Source organism: Atractosteus spatula, chromosome 13 (genome assembly GCF_055471065.1).
Source record: "Atractosteus spatula isolate fAtrSpa1 chromosome 13, fAtrSpa1.hap1, whole genome shotgun sequence".
Lineage (NCBI taxonomy): Eukaryota > Metazoa > Chordata > Actinopteri > Semionotiformes > Lepisosteidae > Atractosteus > Atractosteus spatula.
Genome location: NC_142718.1, coordinates 38,056,288 through 38,080,633, shown reverse-complemented (window position 1 = coordinate 38,080,633; position 24,346 = coordinate 38,056,288). Strand labels below are relative to the sequence as shown.

Sequence of the window (24,346 nt, the reverse complement as noted above, 5' to 3'; positions counted from 1 at the left end):
GCACTTTCTGAAAGGACATGCTTGCGAGTTAACATGCCATGAGCTGAGGAAGAATGAAGCAGTGGAGAATCTCTGGTTCAAACTCACATGCAGGCTCAAGCCAGGCTAAGTTTTGCAGACTCATGAAATAGGCTTCTCAGAAGCATGGGAGGGAAAGTGATTAGCAAGCTGTGTGAATGTAGAGCTGAGAATGACTGCTAAGTCCGTTTAACGAGTCTGTGTGAAGTCAAGTCTTAGTACAGAAGGACAGGTTTCAGTACAACAACTATCCTTAGCCCGTTCTTATCTTAAAAAACATGCTATTGAAAGATCTTGCCTTAAAGCCATACCTACAGTAAAGCAGGATAAATGGAAAATCATCTAAGTAATCATCTAAGTGCCGTGCTTTCCAATAAAAATGTTATGTGCTGTATTTGCAGTAATTTCAGCATGGTGTCTGTATGGGTACTGCTGATGTTTGTGTTCTTTCTGACCTATTTAAAAACCTTGCAAAGCAGGGGATAAACAGTGAATAATACAATACAGTGCTACGTGATTGAATATCCTCAAGACATCGAGTGTGCCCTAAGGCAAACTTCTTAAAAATGCTGTTAAGTCAAGCGAGGAAAACAATATTCATCTTTTACTGTTCATCTAAATATATTGCAGAGATGCAACTACAGTATATTGTGGTCCATAGATCAGCTTGAACAATGTGATCAGTTCATCTTTAGGAAAAAGGCTTCATGGGCTCATGATTTAAATTATAGTGTTTGTACCTCCAGCTGAGTCTGCTTTTGTAAAGGACTCCTGCAGCTGTTGATGCATAATATTCAGTGAATGTAATAAAGATAATACACCTGTTGTCAGATTTTAAAAAAAATTGCCAAGGGAGGAGTATTGATCTTTTGTCCAACATTATACTGTCAAAACATGACTAGTGCACGCTTTCACAGTTGGCTCTGCTTTGAGTTCTGCCTTTTGAACAGGTTTAATAGTATCATACACTGAACAATGCTGCAATTAGTACAGATTAGAACTGATGTTATCAATGAATACACCTTATTGATTTTATTTGCACAGTTAAGAGTATTATTATTAAAAAGAAACAATTTGCTGGCTTGCACATAGTGGCTGTTAGAGGAGGCTGAGAACAGCAGGTGGTTAAGTATTAGGAAAATGTTTTTTACACTGCAAAAATAAAACTTATTGTTCAATGAAACTAAAAAGCATGCCTTAAGTATACTACAGTAAACCAACAAATAGTTTTTCAATGTGTCTTTATACTTTTGATTGTAATATCAAATTGTTCCAATAAAACAGGTCAGAAATTTTATCTCATAACTAATTTCTTTCATCTGATTTTATGCTTACAGCATGCATACTGTAATTAAATGTGTTGTTGTTTCAGCGCAATTAACAGTGCCCGCTATGCATAACAGAGCATAAATCTGCATGATAATTAGCTATACAGCTGGGTGTTGAAATAACAATTGGAAAAAAAAAATCTTTATCTCTTCACAATTAATGATGCATTTGGGATCATCATGAGTGCAATGACCTTTTTCTTATTAAATGTGTAGAATAGGTCCTACTTTATGGCCTAAGATGATAAAATACGTCATTCAGCTGTTCATTTTAATCCCTTCATAGCATTATCTCTGAAGCAATTGTCTTTTTGGTCAAACATTTCCCTTGCTAGTTCAAGCAAAATTATATATATTTATGTAACACCTACTGTACAGTATAGTGATTATGATAAAAAAGTGAGGTCAATGGTTTTATCATCAGTCTTCTCTGATATCTGGAATACTTCAATCTACACTCACTGTTTTTTTGTTTGCATGTAATGAAACAAACAGTAAAACTCTGCATTCTGAATAAATGTTCCATGCCATGTAAATAGGCTATTCTGATTTTATTAAAGTTAAATAATCCCCCTCCTATTTAGAGTTACAAATGTAACACCATTTCATGTTGTCACATTGTTTGGAACACCAATTAATTGGCACATTTATGCACAGAAATCCCTTAAACTACTGTACCACATAAGCCTGTGTTAAAAAAAGATAGATAGGGCCATTAGCATTTTATTTTTGTGCCGTTTTTTTTATTAATGTGGGTGAATTCAGTTGTGCAGATTTTATATTTATTTCTAAAAAAAATAAGTATTGCTTAAGATGTCTGTTATTTATTTAGCATGGTCAATGTTAAAAAACAGACATATTTACTAATTGTTCAGGTGGGCAGCTGCGTCACCATGCGTAGGCTGTAAAGGAACAAGTAATAAGTTTATTCCATGCTGAAAAAAAGAAGAAAGAAAACACAACGTTTCGGCCGTGAAGCCTTCTTCAGGTGTCCTTCAGGTGTCAGGTGACATATTTAGTAATTGGTTTTAAGTATACTATATGGAGATTCAGTATGGAAACATACACAGTATTGGAATGCTTGAGTAAAGGTAGTACTCTTTGGATTCTGCACACATTAACATGCGGCACGTTTGTATACTTTATTGGTGACATTATTGGTCCTCTTGCAGAAACCCACTTTTCTTTCCTGTCACAGAGCTGTAGAGGAAAGTAGTGTGAATGATTGACCCCCTTTTGAAATTTCCAAATGAAACACCTGTATTCCTGCACATACAGTTGCATTTTGTTCCCAAAACATCTTTCAAATGTCAGACCAGTGGCATGGGATTGCTTTAATCATGCCAGCCATTAAAAGGTATTTACAACTTCAAGATTGCAAGGGGATTAGACTCTCTTATCTTGTTATCCTGTATTTATGAGAGATTAAGCATGATAATTTTAAGATTTAACTATCATAATCTCTATATAGCCTGGATATAAATCCTCCACAATGAGTCCTGTTTTGCTTTCAATAAACATCTTGTAATTCCCTTTAAGATGTTCGTTTAAATCCAGTATTGCATGATTTGCCGATTCTATTCATGTTCCTGTCATGAAATGATGCTAACAGCTGAAACATGCAAGGTTCAAAAGCATTGTAAAATGAAAACTGGATTACTGTAATGACTTTCAATGGGATATTTTACATCTGGTCAGACTCTTTTGTATTGTAAAAATATTAGTTGAGAAATTGAGCATAAGAAATAATTTTATTTTGCAATACATATGTACATGCATAATGTACATCCATAATACAGTAGTTATGCATAATTAAAATTTATTTATGATGAAGGTGGAAGATTGTGTGCTTTTGTCCAACTGAATAATCTTGCTTTTATAAAATATATTTTAATGTTTAATGATTAACGTGCTGTTTAAAATTGCACAGTTTAAATTTATTAAAAGTCTAAAAGTTACAACTTAAATTCTTAATTGGAAAAACATCGTCTCTCAGCAGTGACTGGGATTCGAAACGGGCGTTTTCTGACAACAGCTCAAATGCTGTACATGAGACGTTAAGCTTTATTAGCTCCACCTGGCGGTTTTACGAGGTGCTTCTGGATACTATTATCATATTTCAATTTGCCTGCGGTATAATGCGTTTTGACACAGCATACTTTGTGCTTTTTGAATGGCTCGATCTGTAGCTGGAGACATGGTGAAATGTTCTCTACAATCTATTTCAAATAATTATCTGTCTCACAATTTTAGTATTGAAAATAAATAAGACTAACAGTGAAAGTTGACTTTAACATGTTTTCGTCATCAGATGGTCTGTCTTTAATGGCTTGTGAATAAAATGAAAATGTAGTGTATCACAACAAAGCTACAGAAGTTGAAGCTGTGATGAATCCCATCATTATGAAATAAATTGCCTGAATGGGATTCTAAGATGCAACATAACAGTGTGAATTCAAGCACCACAAGAAGAAGAGACAGAATTCATCATTGTTGCCAGTGACCTCTGCTATCATCTGGAAGTAGGAAACAACACAGTCCACTTTCTATAATTTAAAAATACAGTCAAACACCTGGGACTTTTTCTGAAGTGGCATTGTCCTAGACTGTATTTTATACCTGGTAAATGCTCTGGTTTCCTGGTGACAGATATTCCCTAGACAGCTGGAAGTGTGTATTAAGGTCTTGCCAACAGTTCTCGTCATCGATTTTGCTTCTTTGTTTACAAGTGGATCAATAGAAATTGAAGTTGAGAGACAATTAAACCTATTTTGGGAGACCGTCAAACCTTCGGAAAAACAGCAATTGCACTATTCTGTTTATTTTACTGTAGGTTCTTTTTATTATGCCAGTTTTAAATTGATTTTATTTGAATTCAGTTTTATTTTTTGTATTAATTTACCTTTCTGTCTTTTAAGTTACATGGATATTTATCATATTCTTAGTATTTTGTTTTCAAAGGTACCTGAAAAAGTATCTGAAACAATTGTTTTGGTGATTACAATGGACATTATTCAACTTAAAAACAGCGAGTCATCAACTTTTTCTATATGTTTTTTTATTGTTCAACAACACTTTGTGAGAAAACAAAGTACAGTTAATAATACTTTCTTCATTCTTGGATTGATGGTATCAGAAAGAAAAGAGTTGTTTTGAAGTGTTTGGTTTCTTTTCTATTTTCTTTACCTGTAAAATAATGTTCAGTTGTTTCAAGGCAAGGATATGAAAAAACAGTGTACAAAAGAATTTGTGTCAAGAAGAAATCAGTGACTGTCATTTATTAAGAACAGCTTTCCTTTTCAGTTTGTTACTGTAAACCTTTAGTCCAATTGAAAAAAAACGCAATGGGAGAACACCTAACATACTGTAGTATAACTCACAAGCTGTATTGTTGTATTAAATATCTAGACTGGACAGTGCTTCCAAAAAATAATTATTGTTTCAATTCAACAGACAGGTAACATTCTGTTTTCAAGTTCGCAATTAAAAAAGACAATGTCATAATACTTCCAAGTCTGGGTGTTTTATGGTTGTTTAAGTGGGTTTCTAGTGCCAAGAAGTCTGAGTGGTACTATAAAAACGGGTAGAGGTGGCTTGTTCTCATTTAATAGAGGTGTATCGGATCATCCCCTAAGAAAACTAATCTGGACCTTTGGAATTTGACATAAAGCACTGCAAGTGAGTTTATTCCATGTAAAACTCTGAATTGGTGAAATGAATTATTTGATACATTACTGAAATATTATTCAGACAACCTGGAAGTGAGCTTTCTAAAAAGATAATGCGAGTTAAACCTGTGTCAGCTTGGTACTGTAGGATCATTCTGTGGTTTGGAAACTTAACAGCTGGTAGAACAAATATTGAACATCTATCCTTCCATTTTAGAAACCACTTTATCCAAAACAGGGTCGTGGGGATAGCTGGAACCTAACTCAGCAAGCAATGGGCACAAAGTGAGATACTGTACACCCCGGACAGAACGCCAGTCTGTCTCAGGGCACACACAGGCACAGACATGCATACTGTACACTCTCACAAGCACCACTTTTTACTGAAGCTCATTAACTTACCAGCATGTGTTTGGACTGTGGGAGGAAGCCAGAGCACCTGGAGGAAACCCACACGAACACAGGGAGAACACAGAGAGTCTATTTGATAGATGTTGGTACAAACATCTCAAACCTACTGCTTGTGGAATACCTCTGTCTATTTAATAACAACAACAACAATAGTACTAATAATAATCCTCCTCCTCATCATCATCATCATAAAATCTAATAAAATGAGACTTCATACAATGTACTACATATTTTGCTTGCCTTATTTTTGCATCAGGTGTTTGACTTATGCATTCTTCTTCCGTGGAAGCACACAGGCACAGATCATACTCTCTAAGGTTAAATGATGTAACAGTCACTATATAAATCTACACCCTTAGAGACATTCTGCAATTAGTGCATAAATCTGGAGGCTGGACAATTTATCACACAGACACTGTTTAGAAACAGTGCAAAAGATCTAGGACAGCTATTTTCATTTCTGTGCCACTCCATGTGTGACCACTGTAAAGAAATGCGTTCGGGTTTTTTATTTTCCTGAAGAGGGGTTGGGGTTGCTCATGAGTCATCATTACAACTGAGGGTTGCTCAAACAGGCTCTTTGATGAGGGTTTCTCAGAAAGGCTTTCAGTTGTAAGGAAGCAATATATTCATACCGTACATCTTTTAAGTAGCGATTAGGCTAATGGACTAAGATGGGTTCTCCAAAATGCCTCCTGTATTTATTGTTCTGCTTTTATTGTAATTGTTCTCTGAATTAATTTATTATATTTTTAATGTAAAATATTTTGGATGTTTTTTTTTCTTCAACGGTCAACAAAAAATACATCTTTATTTATTGGATTTAATAGCAGAATAAAATGTACAAAGAGGAATGCTATATGTAACAAGGCGAATGCTTCTTTTAACAGGGGGTGCAGTGTTTTTCCCCTTTTCCCAGTACCTCCCCCCCCAACATGAGAGGGCCTTCAGCTGCAATTTTAGAATATTATTAAATATTCCTGATGCTTTGCTGCTTCACAGCACTGGGGTACTGGACCTGGGGTGCTATCTGTGTGCGTTGTCCCTGTGTTCGTGTTGCTTTCCTCTAGGTGCTCATGTTTCCTTTCACAGTCCAGAAACATACTCGTAGGTTAATTGGCTTCTGGGAACATTTGCCCTGGTGTGAGTGTGTATCTGTGTACGTGCCCTGAAATAGACTGTCCGCAGTGTATCCTGCTTTGTGCCTGTTGCTTGCTGGGACAGTCTCTGGCTCCCCCTGACCCTGAATCTGATAAGGAAGTTAGAAAATGAGTGGATGTATCACAGTATCATTTCAGCATATCTCAAGAATAGTTTTAAGATCTCTACAGATTTGGAGATATATTTATTTTAAGACATCTGAATTGATTATGAGCTATCACAATGCAGTTCTCACATATTTTCAAACATACCTGAGATCACAAAATCTTCTTGGGAGACATGTTCAAAATATAACATAGAAGTAACACTTTCAGGACACCTTAAACTAGATTAAAACCAAATTCCAATTAAGCCATGAATGTGCTCATCTTGGTCGTTTAGATCATTAAAAGCTGAACTGGAAGCAAAACCTGCAGATACACTGGATATCCATGCAGCTTTGTCTTAAAATGATTTAAAATATTTCAGCAAGGCTGAAATTTTAAATTTGAGATGCTCATTAGACATGTCAATTAGTATTTGTACTAGTGAATAGAGCTAAATATCTGTTATGGATCCCAAACTGGAATATGCATTTTCTACTTTTTATTTTGAAGTATAAAGAGGAATCAAATGCTTAGAATAAATAGAATACCCAGTCACACAATATGACATTTTGCCATTGCTAGTGTTGTGTGTAGGTGTACACTACATGCACTGCCTCTATATTCTTCTCAATCACGTCAGAATGCTTTTGTTACCGTACAGTATATACCTTATTGCAATTAACGTTCTCACAGCTTTAAGTACTGTACCTGCATTGTTTACTTAAGTGATGCTCACATATGTTCCCCTGGGATCATAGGCCTATACTCTTTGCAGGTATTTTTGTAATTGGCCTTTTCCTCACAGTTCAGGGTGGATAGGTTGTGTTATTGAATTCATTAGAGTATACAGTAACTGAAATGTGTACAAACACCAAGCTTCTCTGTGGCAGGGTTACATAAATACAGTAAATGAAAAAGAACAATATCAACAGTGTGAGGATTATTGAAGTGTCACTTTACAATGTATTTGGTGCACCACGATCAAGTTTTTGATAATAGATTCAAGCTTCCTGACACTAATTTGTTTTCCCAGAATGCACATGGCAGATGTTGACGATTTCAGATAAAATATCGACTCTTTTCTTACTGGGAATTCATAGCCTGACAACATCAATCGGATCAAAATAATCACATGCAATTGTAATTTTGGTTATTTTACACTGATGGCCTTCCCTGAAGAACCCTAAAATCTGTGAGTACTTTGCAAAGACAATCGGTAATCCTAGTAACATTTGATGTGTTTCAGATCTTACATTTTAAGGTACTGTATGTGATGTGCATCAGTCCAGTGCCTCTTCTCACCCTTTTGGCTAAGATCAAGTGTACCATCTGTTGTGAATCCAGTCATTTTTGAAAACGTATTGGAGACCAACTAAGAACTACATAGCATTTGTACCTTTAAAAAATATCACACCTCACTGCTCAGAGATCCATAGGGATTTTTAATTGCTGAAATTGCATGCTAATATCCATATATACACACACACCAAAGATCTAATATTATATCTGTGCCAGAGGCTTAATATTATATCTGTGCTAAATGAAGGGCACTGTTCTGCATAATGAACAGATATGAAACCAAAGTCTATATAATTGCTTGTGCAATTTTTCTTTTAGTAACAGCTCATAACTATGATTTTCTTTCTTAGTCAATGTTTGGAACCAATTAATAGAGTGAGTTTTGTAATTGGGAATGTTCTGTACTTAAACACCATGTTCACTGCCTCTTCGACTGCTGTTTCTGTGCAGCATGTATTAGATGTTGAAGTAATTTTCCAAGTGTAATTGCCCACACAGTGTTAATGAATCTGTTTTACATAATTCTTATCAACTAATTTATCCACTTTTCTTCCAGATGAGTTTCTCAGTCTCATTTTGTGTTGTAAATATGGTATAACATATTTTTCCGTGCTGTGAGGTTTCCCATGTCAGAAGCAGTGCCCAAAATATCAGTTACAACCAGCAAACTGTCGCAGCATATTATGGCATATGAAAAATTCTCTGCCATTTAGATGATAAATGGACAGGTAGTATCTGCGAAAAAATGTACCATTTTGTTTTGGAGTTTTGGTTTGTAAAGATGATAATCTGTTTTTTTTATATTTCTAGGGACAATGAAGTATGTATTTTCTCACCGATTTTCATTTGATTCATATTAATATACAGTGCAACACATGTCCGATCATGCAGCATATTGGTTTTCTGCATGATACTTTGATTTCAGATGCAGCGACGGACTGTTTTGCTACAAAGTCTTTGTTCAGTTTTGTTGCTTATTAAACATTTTAATTGACATCTAATCATGAAACAAATAAACTTGGCCTCCATATGTAACCCAGGTTACTTTGTGAAATGAACTACTGTATGACACCTCATTGCCAGATTGCAGAAAAATAAAAACAGCAAAGGTCCTTCAACATCTTTTCACTTGTCAGAAAAGACGACAAAGCCTTGAATTCCAAACAGCACAGTATAAAGTAATTCTTAAAGATAGTGAAAAATAGAAATGAAGAATGGATTAAGAAGATTCTAGATGTTCAGCAACTATATTCAACTGCATTATTGGTTTCTCAGTAAGGAACATCTTTGTCTGACCTTCTGAGAAGGTAAACTGTCTCCATACTCAGCTGATAATGGGAACAATTGACTGAGATACACAAGGATTATTTTTATTTTTATACCTTGATACGTTTTTGGAGATCTCAGAAATAATGCATGTTTCTTTACACCGTGTATCTAAAAACTTGCAAGTTGATCTCATATCCCTATTAGATATCCTAAATGAAGCTGAAGTAAATGTGGATAGTCCTTTGTGGCAAATAAATAGGGGTGAGCCAACGAAGAGACAGGCTCTGGATTATTGTATTCACTGTTTTTCTATCCAATGTTGTTTAATAATAACAGGAATTGACTCAAAATACTTGAATTTTGAATGAATGAAGCAAAAATTTATTTTTTTTTAAGTTAATGGGGATGTTTCTAAGTGTATCAACATTCCTTAACCAGCCAAATGGAAGGGTCTTCCGTTTGTAGTAGAAGCAAAAGAGCTCCTATTCTGTAGACAACACTGTAGAGAGCACTATTCTGTAGACAGTTAGGGCAGTAAGACACATACTGTACCTGTAGGTCACTAAGAGGTGAGCAGGGAATTAACCCAAAGATATCTAGTAGCATTAGGGACACTCTGGTTGGCTGTGTCATAGTGATACTTTCAAAATACACACTAAAGGCCCACATAACATGTAACCATAAGGTACAGTATGAGCTTAGTGCTCTTTTATTTACAGTAAGGAAAATACAACCAAAACGAAAACCTAGCTCTTGTTGAGTTGATAACTACACTTGTTCATGTACCTCTCCATTGCAACCAGGCATCTAATCTGCTTACTTACTGAGGTACAGTCAGGCTGATATTTTCTCAGCTTTAACACCAAATAGCCTCCAATACCTTTGTCCCTCTGTTCCATAGGATTTAACCAAACTACTGAAAGGAGCTGGAAAGGAGTTGGATAGATGAAGAGCTTAGCACAAGCACTCTTCTAACATTCCTTTAAACTTGTAATGCCTTCTGTTGTGAAAGGTGAAAGCTGAAAATATGTGAATACAGTCCCAATTCTGGAGGCATTCCAGGTCACATTTACAGTACAAATATCTAAGTCTAACTGACTAGAAAAACCACAATGTTTCTCCAATGGAAGGGTGCATTTTCTATAGGATGCACTAACTGGAACCAATAGCATTACTTCAGTTTCTATTGAGGGAGTAGAAGGTTCCCAAATAACAACAGTTTTCAAGACTGTACGTCAAACACTTGTCATCCTTCGTGCTCTACGTGTAAACAGCCTGTTAGAAACCAAAGGTAAAGAGGGAGAGCATGTTCCTCAATTTAGATGACATCCTGATAGTGATTTCATTCTCAAAATGTGTCAGCCAAATGGGGTATGCAATTCCATTGGTTTTCATTGAACTGTAATGCTGCTTAATAATATGTCTATCCTGTTGATTGAAACACGTTTCACACAAAATGCAACCAGAATGGTGAACATCAAGAGGGATATACATGTAATACTACAAACACAAAACAGTAGCCAATATTAAGTTGTTCCAAGGTATCTCAGTCTTAATCATGTCTTAATCATGCAGGGGCAAAACCTGTTACCTCTAATTTTATTAGGTCATCCTTATTCCTATCACTATTCTAGCTTTTAACAAATGGGTCTTGTAGCTTTGAATGAAATGTCAGGTTGCAAAGGCTAGCAAGCGAAATGGCTTTTATTCCAGGATTTATTAAAAACATCTAAACAATCCATATTAGTCTGCAGGCCTTTTGAAATATTTTCTTGACCTTCCATTCATTTCAGAAAAAGGCTAATATTTCAGTAGCTAAACCACACAAAGTCTTTTCATGAAATTCTCCAAACCATAAATTGTTCCTGAATAACCAACAGTATAATACTTTGAACAGCTTTCTTTAGCTTGTTTGTCTTGATGGAATTAATTCATTGTAAGAGCTCAAAGAATGGCCAGTGATGCACTTACATTAGACCTGAAGCAAATTAATTACATTCTGTAAGTACATACAGTACATACAATTAATTACATTTTATTAAATGAGATTTTTGTAAGTATTGTGTGGTTCTTTTTATATTTCATCTTGACGGTTATTAAATGAACCCCTATTCCATTCAGTGCTTACAAATAAAACTGAAACTTTATTTCTGTAAGTCCTGTGTATATTAATGCATTGTGTTGTAATATATAAATCTAATTTCACTTTTAATTATCAACATGTTTCATTATCTTATTAACTCTATAAAGTCTTAATAAGTCTTAATAAGACTTTGTCTGGCTTACTGTAAATATATTTCTAAAGGTTGCTTTTACAGAAAAATATTTGCTTTGATAAAATATTTTTTTGTGAGCTTGCTGTTTTATTATAATGGACGAAATGTCAGTGGATTCCTAACATGTTCTTGGAAGACACAAACTGAATGCCCTACATTGGATTCCATGACTTTCTATACTTCATTGATGAAAAACCAATTCAGAATGATTTGTGTGTTATGCTTTATGATAATATTAATCTGGATTCAAGGCTCAAGGTCTTGTGGAAAAATACATTCAAATTGTCCATTTTAAGATCTGCAAATCAAAAGGGGTTCAATCACTTGAGCGGTTAATGAATTATGATGAGATGATGCAACATACTGTACTGTACAGTGACAGTGAAATACACATCTGCTGTTCAGTTTTGGGAAAACAAGATAAAAACTATAACCTCTGCAGAGAATATTAGAATTCATGTAATATTAAAATGACTGATGTCTTTAATTGTAACTACAGTTTCTTTCACTTGTAAGATTTACACTTTCATATACACTATATGCCTGTTCCTCCCGAGTGAGTTGGATAAAGTGGTCAGAAGCAGGATGGATGGATATATATACTGATGTATGTGAGCCAAACATTTGCTGTGTAGTCATTGTTTATAGCCCAAATCAGTCATTTAAAATTCCTTTCTTCTTCTAACATTACTTTAGAAGAAGGAAAGAAAAAAAATGCTCTCAAGATCAAGAAATATGTACTTAATGTCAAGTTAAAAAACACATTTTTAATCAATAGTCCATTGTGGGTGACCTTTTCACACAAATTGAGCTTCTGATCAATAATGTATGTTCCCATTTCCTACCACAGGCAGACAAAAGAGGACTTTAACACATGATTGCTTTCAACTGTACTTTCTATAGATGGATTTCCACTCATCTATCCTTTATATTCATAAAGGAGTGTTAAGGGAGGTGGATATATTTAACTTTAATCTGTATAGTGCTGCCCAGATAAAATCAACTTTTGAGCCCACCTCCCAGTCATAAATTTGTGAAGGAGGAAAGAAGAGGTTTCTGAAAGAGAGACATAATCAGACAGGTTTGCTGCAGGCTTTGTGGCTGCTTTTTAATACCCTACTTGCCATTCTCTCCTGTTTATGTGCTTTTATTTTCTGATTATTTCTTAGGGGGGCGGTTTTAAAAGAGCATAAATCAAACATTCATCTTAATATGTTGCTTCTCTTTTGGGATTTTATTGACTTAATCATCCATCCGTTTTCTAAACACTTTATTCAATACAGGCTTGCAGGGGAGCCAGAGCCTATCCCAGCAAGCCACGTGTGCAAGGCAGGGTACACCCTGGACTGGATGCTAGTCTATCGCAGGGCAGATACAGACACAAACACCGACACATTCACACCAATTGCCAAATCGCAATTATTCTTGAACTGTGATGGCCTTTCAGAAGATAAAAACCATTCTTGTATACCTTTTCAGTGTGTAATGAAAATTATATGTATTTTTCCAAGCATTAATCACGTGTATGTACAATAAGGACTCTCCAAAAGAGAACTAGTAAAGGTAACTTTGAGGTAAATACTCAGTCTGAAACATTTGAAAAAAATCACATACAAAACAGCCTATCTACAATTTTCTCACATTTAGGAGATGGCAAAAACTAGAATGTAAAACACAATTCTAATTGGATTAGACTAGACACTTCTAACACATCACATTAAACAACGCATTTGAGTCTGATTAATTATCTATGATAAAGTGCTTTGACCTCCTGATTATCTGCATGTAGACAGGAACTGTGAATGCTTCTGCGGCACTCCCTGATTGGTATAAGAAACATATTCATCACCACTGGCAAACATTAATTCATCCATGAGGTCCATTGAAAAAATAATTCTTTGTAAGGGAAAAAAAAACACAGCATACATAAAACATTTTATGTGCCCAGCTGGAAGAAATAAATACTCTTATTCTGAAATGTTTATGATTTGTATGATTTGAGTTTTCAGAATCAAGAAAAAAAGGTGATAATTGTATGATTGGGATATTAGAGCCTGTGTTTGGAATAACCTTTCTTGTACACTGTGCACTCGATGACAGAAACAATTCCTAATCAATAAAGAAATTCAAAATTCAGTCACATTACAAATGTCGCCTTTCATTCACAGTTCTGTCTAGGGAAGGGAATTCAAGTGTGCATACTACCCTTGTCACAGGCCTTGTCTGAAGATATAGCTGGATTCCAAGTGTTATCTGGACATGCAGGATTGTTAAAAAAATTACACTGAGTTCACAGTTCTGAACTTCTCATCTTAACTGAGAAGTTAAGATGCGTTTCCATCAAGACAGCATGCTCTGTGACACTGAAGGCAAAATGAAACCATTTATCACAGAATGTTGTCCAAGCCTGCTCACTCTCTGGATCTAACTATTAAAGTAAAGGATTTACTGTAGGAACTTGATCCAATGCTGTGTGTCTTGAAGATATTTCCCAGGGTTGCCCTTATAAAGCACATGGTAAAAAAAAAGAAGTTGATTGCAAACTGACTTACAGTACGATAAAAACACATAAGATGTGGAAAACAAGATGGCGTTGTCACTTTAATTTACATGAGATCTTATTGACATTTGTCATTCCTAATAAATGTGGTCACTTTATATAATAATGATAAAGGAAGTTAACTGAAGCAAATTGTAAGCACTGAATCAATTGATCAGACATACAAAAATGGGTAAAATGTAGCTTCTTAACCTCTTGAGAGCAGATAAACCCAAAGTGAAGACCAGAGTAAAATGGCCATTGAATCCATGTACAGTATTATCTTTTACTGGACCGTATAATGATCATAAAATGCAGCATATCCTAATTTCCATGTTTTGTGTATTCTTTACCAGTTTCTCTGCATGAGTTAGCCTTGCTGTTGCTGCCACTGCTGATTGAATCTGGAGTCTGTCATGCATCGCACTATGAAATTTAACATTCTGTCAGTTGCCTAGTTTACAAATCAAAATGAATAGTGTCGGCCTGCGTGCTCCAGGGCATTCGTCACAGTTCTCTGTGGCGAGCTGTAGCAAAATGTTTTTGTTTCTTGATGAGTTGTGGATAATGTACTTAATCCTGAAGGCAACAAATTGAGCATATTAATGTAGATTGGATACAAGAGCTATTTGTGCTACTTCATGTATTAGTTTTATACAGTATATGACTGTTGTTTGTTATTTCCAGAGCAGAAACATTTAATTTACTGGACAGGCATTGTGTTATAAAGTTTCTTGCTGTTTCTAGAAATAGCATACTATATCATGAGTCACCTTAATTTAGGTCACTGATAAACAAGTCTGGTTCATAATACAATAAATTTAGGTTTAACTATTTTAGAAAAAATGTGATGATGTTTATATATGGTTTTGAAAGGTGAGATTTCTCTTCCAATCGCTAAAATACTATTTAAAAAAATGAAATGAGACCTACATTTTCTTGTTTTTAAAAACATATAAAACATAGTAAATTATGAGGTGCCATTTAGGCCATTATTCAAAGTTTACCTCTCATACACACACCAATTGCTCTTACATACACACAAAATGCTCTCACACTCTCAATTTTACCTCTCACATACACCGAAAACACTCTCACATTCACTAGTTTTACCTCTGACACACACAGAAAACGCTCTCACATTCACTAGTTTTACCTCTGACACACACAGAAAACGCTCTCACATTCACTAGTTTTACCTCTGACACACACAGAAAACACTCTCACATTCACTAGTTTTCTCTCTGACACACACAGAAAACACTCTCACATTCACTAGTTTTCTCTCTGACACACACAGAAAACACTCTCACATTCACTAGTTTTACCTCTAACACACACAGAAAACACTCTCACATTCACTAGTTTTCTCTCTGACACACACAGAAAACACTCTCACATTCACTAGTTTTACGGCTTTGGAAGTTGCGTGCTGCGTTGAAGGAAGAACACTCATAACGGGCGTCGTAGCCAATGGCAATGTAGCTATTGCTTCTGGTGTGGCTAAGATGTTATTAATAAAAGCTACAGCTTGGCTTAGTGCTTGTTGCGGTTGAGGTTGATTTCTTTCCTCCATCTTGAAGCATAGCAGAAAATGAGAAAGCCTGTTGGTAAATTTTTTCAGCCAATCACATTGTGCCATTTAGACGGACCGCCTACATTGGGCTATAATTCACCTCTTACACATGTAAGATGCTTCCTCACTCTCCATTTTTCCTCTTACATACACGCACAAAAAGCTTAATTAGTTTTACGTCTCACATACACATAAAATGCACTCACATTCACGTTTTGTCTCTCACGTTCACACTGTGAAGGAGTGTTTTATGTGTATGTGCAAGGTGGGCGGAGCGGTGGCTCTGCGGCTAAGGCTCTGCGCCTGTGATTGGAAGGTTGCTGGTTCAAATCCCACAGCCGGCAGAGGAATCCTACTCCGTTGGGCCCCTGAGCAAGGCCCTTAACCCCAACTGCTCCAGGGGCGCCGTACAATGGCTGACCCTGCGCTCTGACCCCAAGCTTCTCTCCCTGTATGTGTGTCTGTGTCTCATGGAGAAAAGCTGGGGTATGCGAAAAGATGAATTCCTAATGCAAGAAATTGTATAGGGCTAATAAAGAAACATTATTATTATCAGGTAAAACTAGTGAATGTGAGAGCGTTTTGTGTGTATGTGCGAGATAAAACTAGTGAATGTGACAGCATTTTGTGTGTATGTGTGAGGTAAAACTAGTGAATGTGAGAGTGTTGTGTGTATGCAAAAGGTAAAATGGAGAGTGTGAGAGCATTTTATTTTATTGAATGTGAGAGGTAAAATGGAGAGCAATTTGTGTATGTGAGAGAAATTTGTGTGTGAATGAGAGGTAAAGTTTGAATAATGGCCTTAACGGCACCTCATTGTAAACATCTGTTGTTAGTTTAATACTTGCCTTGTATTAGTTAATATACTGAATTAGACTGACTGGTTAAAGACATGTACAGTATACTATTTTAGTATTACAATAATATATTTAAACTATACATTATATATTGCGATCAATTTTTGAAAATGCTTCAAAGCACTTGTATTTATATATAAATGTTTCCCCATTTTGTTTTCCTAGCAGTCATACAAAAACTAAAAAAAAAGTTTTAAATGTTTGTAAAACCAACGCACTTAGTCCAGTTGAAACTGCTAGGAATGTGTGTCTAAACTAAGCAGTGTGTCCTCAGCAGAACTATTCTCTGTCAGATTTGTCATTTTCTCTAAAAATGAAACCAAGATTTACTATGAGTCTATTAGCAGGCTACAATAATCATCTTTCAGACCAACTTGTTCCGTCATACTGGAGGCAAGATATTATTCAAGCTCCCGGAAACTGACTTCTGCTTGGCAATAACTTCAACACTCACTTTGGCACCTCATTGGGTGATTTACCGTGTTTCTTTTTAGAATTCACTGCTTGATCATTTAATAATCTGAAACAACCCGTTGTGAGCACCTGTTGACACACAGATTCCACTCAATTAACCTTTATGTGTGTGTGCATGGCACAAAATGTTTTATTTTTATTTCGCCACAGGGATGTGCTTTTCAATTAATATGCAAAAGTAAGATAACTTTCAGCAACAACACGGCACCCAAACCTTTTTCAGATGCATGCTTTATACAAAACATTGTAGTTCTAAAAGACAAAGGGGGAGAAAAATGCACCAAAAACAGAAAATCTAAAGCAGGTACACAAAGGCCAATAAATGGCAGTCTTTTTCATTTAGATTTTCCGACAGAATTGCAGGATTAAAAACACACAACACCTTTTCCTTAAAGGTGTTGTTTGGCTTTGTCATCCAGCCTGTTTTATGTAAAGCACTGCTTTACTTAGTGTTTGATGATACAAAACGATCTCGTCTGCCATTAATTTTTTACATACTGTACTGCAAGGCTTTCGGAATTGCTGTAAACGTTTTGTCAGTTCACTTTAAAAAATGATAAAACTGACAAAGAGGGCTTTTAAAATAATCCGCACTGTGAAAATAAATAATACAGACATTCTGTATGATAAATTTTGGCTTGCTCAGTGTTTTACTCACATTTATTAAAAAATACTGCTGGCAATAATTACAAGTATAAACCCAACCTTAGGTATTTTATGTTTGTGACATTTTTATAGTGTCAAGTAGTAAAATGCATTTAAATTGTATGTAAAAGAAGGCAGTTATATTATACCTATTTTATTTTAAATTCTGCTTGCTTAAAGATTTTCTTGCTTAGAATTTTCAATATCCATTTTTATGGTGACAAACTCTTATTTTCTTGTGAAAAGAATGGGTTCATGTTTTCATCATTATTTCCAAGATAGCTTGCCTTCACTGCCAGGATGTATAATCACTGGTCCCCATACACACTGTGAATTGCAGGAAGCTTAGATGCTACCATTGTATTTTATAAAAGACTCGAAACCCAATGTAATTATTGAAAAAAAAATGTTGAACAATATACAGTAGTGAAAGCAATTTTAATGTGTTAAAATGCTTCTTCACTTAAATATGGTACTGTATATACATTTTTGTCCCATTAATGTGAAATCTTATCTGGTTATTTGTGAATATTTAAAAATATAGTAACCATCACTACATTTTAGTTCTTAATCTATAAAATTTAAATGTAAACTTTCTGTTTCAGTACATAACAAAGGTAATGCTGCCATTGGACTTGTTTTGCAGAATGTGATTTTTTTTGGCTAGGTTCTGAAACAAGCTTTGGTTGTGAACACTTTGAACTTTTGAAGGACAGCGGGAAAATTGCTGTGTCATTTCAGGGTTATTAGCTCTGGATGTGTAGCTCAGGAATGGCCATATTGTAAAGTTCTAAGACCAACTGGTCTCGCTTTCTGTTCATTTCATCAGCACTGTTGCAGATGGATATCCTAGGTTTAATGCAAATCGCTATTAATGGCACCGCGGTGTCAAAGTTTGTTAAATGGCTACTAATAATAGACCTAATGTTCTAACTAATTAGTGCATAATAAGTAGGATAATGTTAATGATAGCTATAAATTAATGCTACATGGCACAAAGAATATACTGTAAGCAAGCAAATATACAGGAAGCAAACTTTTTTCTTGAATAACTTGAACTTTCTTCACACTTAATCAACTGGAATTTGCGATAATGTTTCTCAAAGTTTGTGTGTGCATATTCCAATTTTTCTGTTTAGAGAGTGGTTAGGTGGCAACATGGAAACATAATTCTTCAGTTTCTGCATTTGAGCTCACAAGAGTAAACTTCCTTAATAAAAAAGCTACAGGACCCTATGTGACAGGAAAAATAGTACTAAATGTGTGTATTGCAGTTCAGTAAAAGTAGAAATAGGAGCAGGAAAGTAAGGGTGCTACAGGAGGGATTCCCATGCCTTGTACCGTGGACTACCATACCTGCTAGTTTCTGGTTTAGATAATTCAACCACAATGATAAGCCCTAATAAAAGGATTAATTTTGAACTCATAACCATTAACCATTAACCATTTTCGGTTTCTAAAGTAGGAGGTGGCCTTTGAACTATTGGGTTTCATGAGTAACTTGAGATCATCAGCTTAGGAAACAAATGGTTCCAAACAAGCCACTTGTTGTTTCAGTAAAGTGCAGCCCCAGCACCAAGGTTAAGAAGTCCTGTATTACACCTGTGCTCAAAAATGAAAATACCGAAGCTTCATTTTTATCCTTTCATTAAAGGACAAATAACATCCAAACCTTTTATGCTATACTTTAAATGTCAACACTAACCACTTATATTTAGTGCTGTTTGGCTTCTTGATCATGTTGTAGAGCTCAATTCCTAATGCTTACGGTAAAAAAACTTGTCAGAAGCCTGGAATGATCACATTCAATTTGCTCACAACATATCCTTGAGTGAAATGACTCTCGGGATGCTATTCACAGCTTTATCATTCCCCTTCCAGAAATAACCTTTCTCTCTTGCTGTACACAGTACTTTATATGAGAACTAAACAAAAAAGACGAGAGACGTCGATTACACAGTTCTCTTATATTTTGTACAGCAAGAGATGACATGCTTCTGAAGAGGTGGAGCTGAGGGTCTAGAATACAGCACAGCATACCGACAGAGACCTCACCAAGGATAATGGCGTGAGCAAACACTCAACACTTCAGACATTTTTTTCAAACATTAAAAATGCATATTTCTTAATTATTAATAGCCAAACTCCAAAATGTGATGAGGCAGCAGATATTAAAATTAAATTGGAAAATATACTGGTCAGGTTTAATATTTAACATTTTATAGTACAGTATATTGAGCTGCTCAGTTGTTCTTACAGTGTTACTAGGCATTTGACTAGAATTTAAAGTCTTACATGCCACACAAATCACTTCCCACACTTTTGAACCAAGAGATGTCACTCTGATGTTATGTATACACAATTAAATTAAAGTACATTCATAATAATGATTTTTTTAAATTGAGCAGCATTTTACCATTCTGAGGGTTTTATGATTCATTCTTAATTTATTCATGTTTTCTTAATGAAGGGAGGCCTTAATGAACTATTAATGACTTTAATGATATATAAGTATAACATGGTACTCTACAGTATATGGCAATCTATGTTTTTACCATAGTTTGACATTGATATAAGTAAAATGACCTTTTAAATTTTTAATAAAGGTATTACATGAAGAAACTGGGGAAACACAGTGACACAGTGGTTAGCATTGTGGACCCCGCTGAGCTGGGGCTCAACTGGCACTATCTGCATGGAGTTTGCATGTTGTTCCTTAGTTTGCATGGATTTTCTCGTGGAATTCCAGTTTCCTCCCGCAGTTGACAGACATATCGATAGGTAGAATAATTGAATTCTTGGAAAATTGGTGCAAGGTGCGCGTCTGTGTTTGTCTGCGTGTCTGTCTTGTAATTGACTGACGTCACTGTTCAGGGTGTATCCGGTCTTGTGCCCATAGCTTGCTGAGATAGGATCGGGGTCTCCTGCAACCCAAAATTGGAAGAAGAGGTTAGAAGATTGATGGATGGATTGACCAAGTAACTCATAAATGTTAATTAATGATTGCATACTGTTGCTAGTTTTTTAAATATTCTTTCTTCATATTATATGTGTAATACCATGCTCGTGATTATATCAATCTGTTCTGTGTTTTGTATAAATTAACAATTAAAACTAACATTGTGGAAATCATAAGGAAAAAGCATATGATTGTTATTCTGTCGATAATACAATACAGTACAATATCCATCATCAACAAGATTTTTTATCCTTGACTATCAATTTAAAAATAAAAGATCACATGTACAGTAACTGTGGTTTATATAGTTATTGTAGTAAACAATACAGCTCTCAGTGAGTGCCATCACAGAGGCACACGTACAGTACAAGGTCAGAGACATTGGATTTAGTGCTGGGAAAAGCCTTGTTTTTTTCTCACACAGTGATATAATTGTAGGTAGATAAATTAAGTTAGTAGTATGTATTAATACGTTTAGACAATAATCAAAGATATCCATGTCACTTGTTTTTTCAAACGTCATGCAATAGTGGACATTAAATACAAGCATATTATTTCAGTTAAATTTAGATTAGAAATTTGTATCGCAAAGCATGATCTCAATTTGTAATTATTTTTTTTTTAATTGAGGACCTTATGGATCTGTTTTAAATGTGGTGTGAACATTAAACTGTGGTACAAACATGATAATTTATATACTGTATTAAGATAATGTATAAGTTATTATATACTGTATATACTGTATATCAAAATAGAAATGTCATTTTCTGTAGCAGAATGAGGACATCACAATGCTATTTTCTCTCTTGGGGAATTGCTGTATTATCGTTCAGATAAGAGGTCTCTTGTGTAATATGACCAGATGTATAAGGGTCCAAGAGATAGGAGAGAAACTGCTTTGAAACCTTCTTGAGCTTTTTTCTCCTGGGCTCAGAAAATCAGTGAGGCTGAAGGTCTCTCTGGTCCATTTTCTTAGAGATGAAAAAATAACACCATTCCAACTATAGAAATCAATGTAAATTACCTTTTAAAGACTTTGCCCATTTTTTCTACTTCTGTTCAAGCTCCACATAGGAGTTCAGTAGCACTGAGAAGTTCATTTAGAATTTAGAAGTTTGATCACAGTAGTTACAGTATGTGTGCCCACACAATTGTCTACAGTATTCAGTATGTGCCTGTATATTGATACAGCAACCTTTATTCTTTAATGTATATTTGAACTAATACAATTAACTCTTTTGAATGATCAAATTATTCTATTCTGCTCTTCTGTGGCTCTACTGTGATTGAGCTGTAACCTTCATGAAAATATCTGCTGCATTTAAATCATACATTTGAATACAAACAAAATGGATTGTAAACAGAACTGAAAGCTTATTGTTTGTCCTTTGTAGCTTGAGTTGAAGATGTTTTAGAGTACAGATCTTTTCTAATAGTGGTGTTTTTCAATACCAGATACTCTTACAGCAGTTTTGTATTATCATACATATTTCATACTGTAGGTGGGTGGCTTTCGAGTCTATTCTTTTTTCAATTTAATAAGACAATTAAAAATAAAGGAGAAAGAAAGCACTTTATAAAATAAATGAAAAATCCAGATAAAGAAATGGTCTAGAATTAATTACAAGAACAGGTAGAAAAGGATGTTAGAAACACCAGATCAGGATAATAAGTAATTCTAATGGGTCTTTATTCACTTGATTCAGGGTTTTCTCCCTTTTTATGGATGGGTGCTACAGTACATTTTGTCCAACCATGATGTAGATAATCTGGCTTTCTTCAACAAATGGCTGAATGAGATGCTTGGATCAAATAGCTATTAGCTACCAAACAAGGAAGATGGATTATTGAATGACCTCTTCTTATTTGTAACATTTCTTATGTTCTTACTGTACTGTATATAACAAGGACATACATTACTTTTATCTGTTTTGCAAATACATTATGTTAATGACAGATGTGTTTGCCTTTCTGACAAGGAGAACATTTAAAGGCAACCAAGAAAATTGCATGAATCACCTTCTATTTCAATAGATAAGTTAAATGTTCCGAGTCCCCCAGAATAACTTTGTGTCAGAGATCACCATTTTATTTAGTTTAGCCTTTGCTCATTTTTATTAGAAAGCCGCACAGCAGTTTTCAACAATGATTAGTCTTAAAGCTATAATAATCAAGCTGAAAACTAAGGAACGTAATGAAATTCAAAAATTAACCTGGCAATGCGTGAACGTATTAATTGCAAAATAAAATATACACTATGCTAATCAGATGTAATCATTGTGTTGCCAAGGCATCCCCGCATCTGCAAAACAAGTAAATACATCTTAGGTTTTACAAATCCTAGGCAACTGGGATATACAGTAGCTTAGTTTCCCCAAGTGTAATTTCTTTATAGAATTAAGTAGGATGGTTGTAATTGTTTACTGTATCAAGTTGCCATATCAAGGGTTCCCCAGAAGTTTCCTTCCTTGCTGTGGATTGGTCATGTCAATAGAGCTAAGCAGAAATCATCTAAATTAATTTGCTTGTATAGGTATAGTGCTTTTCATACCATGGCATTTGCATAAAGTACAGCAGGGACCGATTTCATTCGCAACTGAAATGCATCACCCAACTGGGAGACCTACAACAGCCATTGTGCACCAGCAGTCCCACTGCACAGCAGACCAGGCAGACAAGTGATACACTGTTTCACAACAACTACTGTACCTGCATCAGGACCTTAACCCACCTGCCAGTTGAACATTTCTAACCCAGTGCTTTAAGGTGGCTTAACATGAATCTTGGTTCTTTCTGTGGAGACCCACCATTGAGTATTGGGTTTGTAATATTTAATGGGAGGGAATCAGAGTGGAAAACACTTATGCAAAAATCCCTGTTGCTTCCAATAGAGATTGAGTCATTACATCACTGCGTGGTGAACACAAAATATTATCCATTCACATCGGGAATTATCAAATGAACTGTTTTGGATTGTCTTTTCTTAATGTAAAGGTATTTAATATTGTTTGTATAGGAAATGTTTGATTAGGAAATTCAGAGTAAATTAATTATAATATATCTATATAATGCAGTATGTCTTTAAAGATAAATTATAGTCATAATACCATAATGCATTTGGGTAGATTCTCCCTAGATATCCAGGCAGGAGGCAGGGCAGGCACATGCTACACTGCTGGGTTTCAAACCTTGTTTTTCAGCTCCCAGACATGGCTGGACTCTATATGCAATTTGCATGTGTATCCTAGCTTTTCATCCTGTAGCAGCCTGTCTAACCATGTCTTTCCCCTTGGCAGATATACTATAGTGTGGACAACTCAGTGGCTCCACAGTGGTACAAGTCCAAACAATATTTTCATACAGGGATAGTTTTTTTTACATCTTATGAAAAACAATAGTAATTCATTTTTTTTTCTTTTTTCTGTTTCAGGTGTACCGACATTCATACACAGCATCATATTCTATTTACAACATTCTTTCGAGGTAAGAGGACTGTACAGTACGTGTTCTGATGGCCTGATTAACAGTTTGTTGCTGGATGATAAAATAGTGTGATCAATTAACATTAAGTATGCTTTACTGCATTCTCAGTGCAATTGCACATTGCAGTTTTTGCTCAACCAGACATGAGATTTCTCAGTGGGGCTGAGAAGTCTATAGATAGTGTAATATCATTTGTAACATTTATTTTCAAGGGAAGTCTTGGAGTTGAACCCTCCAGAGGTCTCTGATTCTGTGTTACAGCATGCTGCCTGGGGAGTTCAGGGACAACAACTGGTA

The 24,346-nt window shown here is 35.3% G+C and overlaps 1 protein-coding gene across 2 annotated transcripts in view; it reads left to right on the top strand.

Moving 5' to 3' along the window:
- dpp10 (dipeptidyl peptidase like 10) overlaps positions 1 to 24,346 on the top strand; it is a 219,599-nt gene that overhangs the window by 167,980 nt on the left and 27,273 nt on the right. For both annotated transcript variants that reach the window (XM_088930512.1, XM_088930513.1), the window contains exons 6-7: positions 23,997 to 24,049; positions 24,262 to 24,343. In XM_088930512.1, coding sequence (XP_088786638.1) covers positions 23,997 to 24,049; positions 24,262 to 24,343 — 135 coding nt within the window. The remainder of the gene's footprint in view (positions 1 to 23,996; positions 24,050 to 24,261; positions 24,344 to 24,346) is intronic.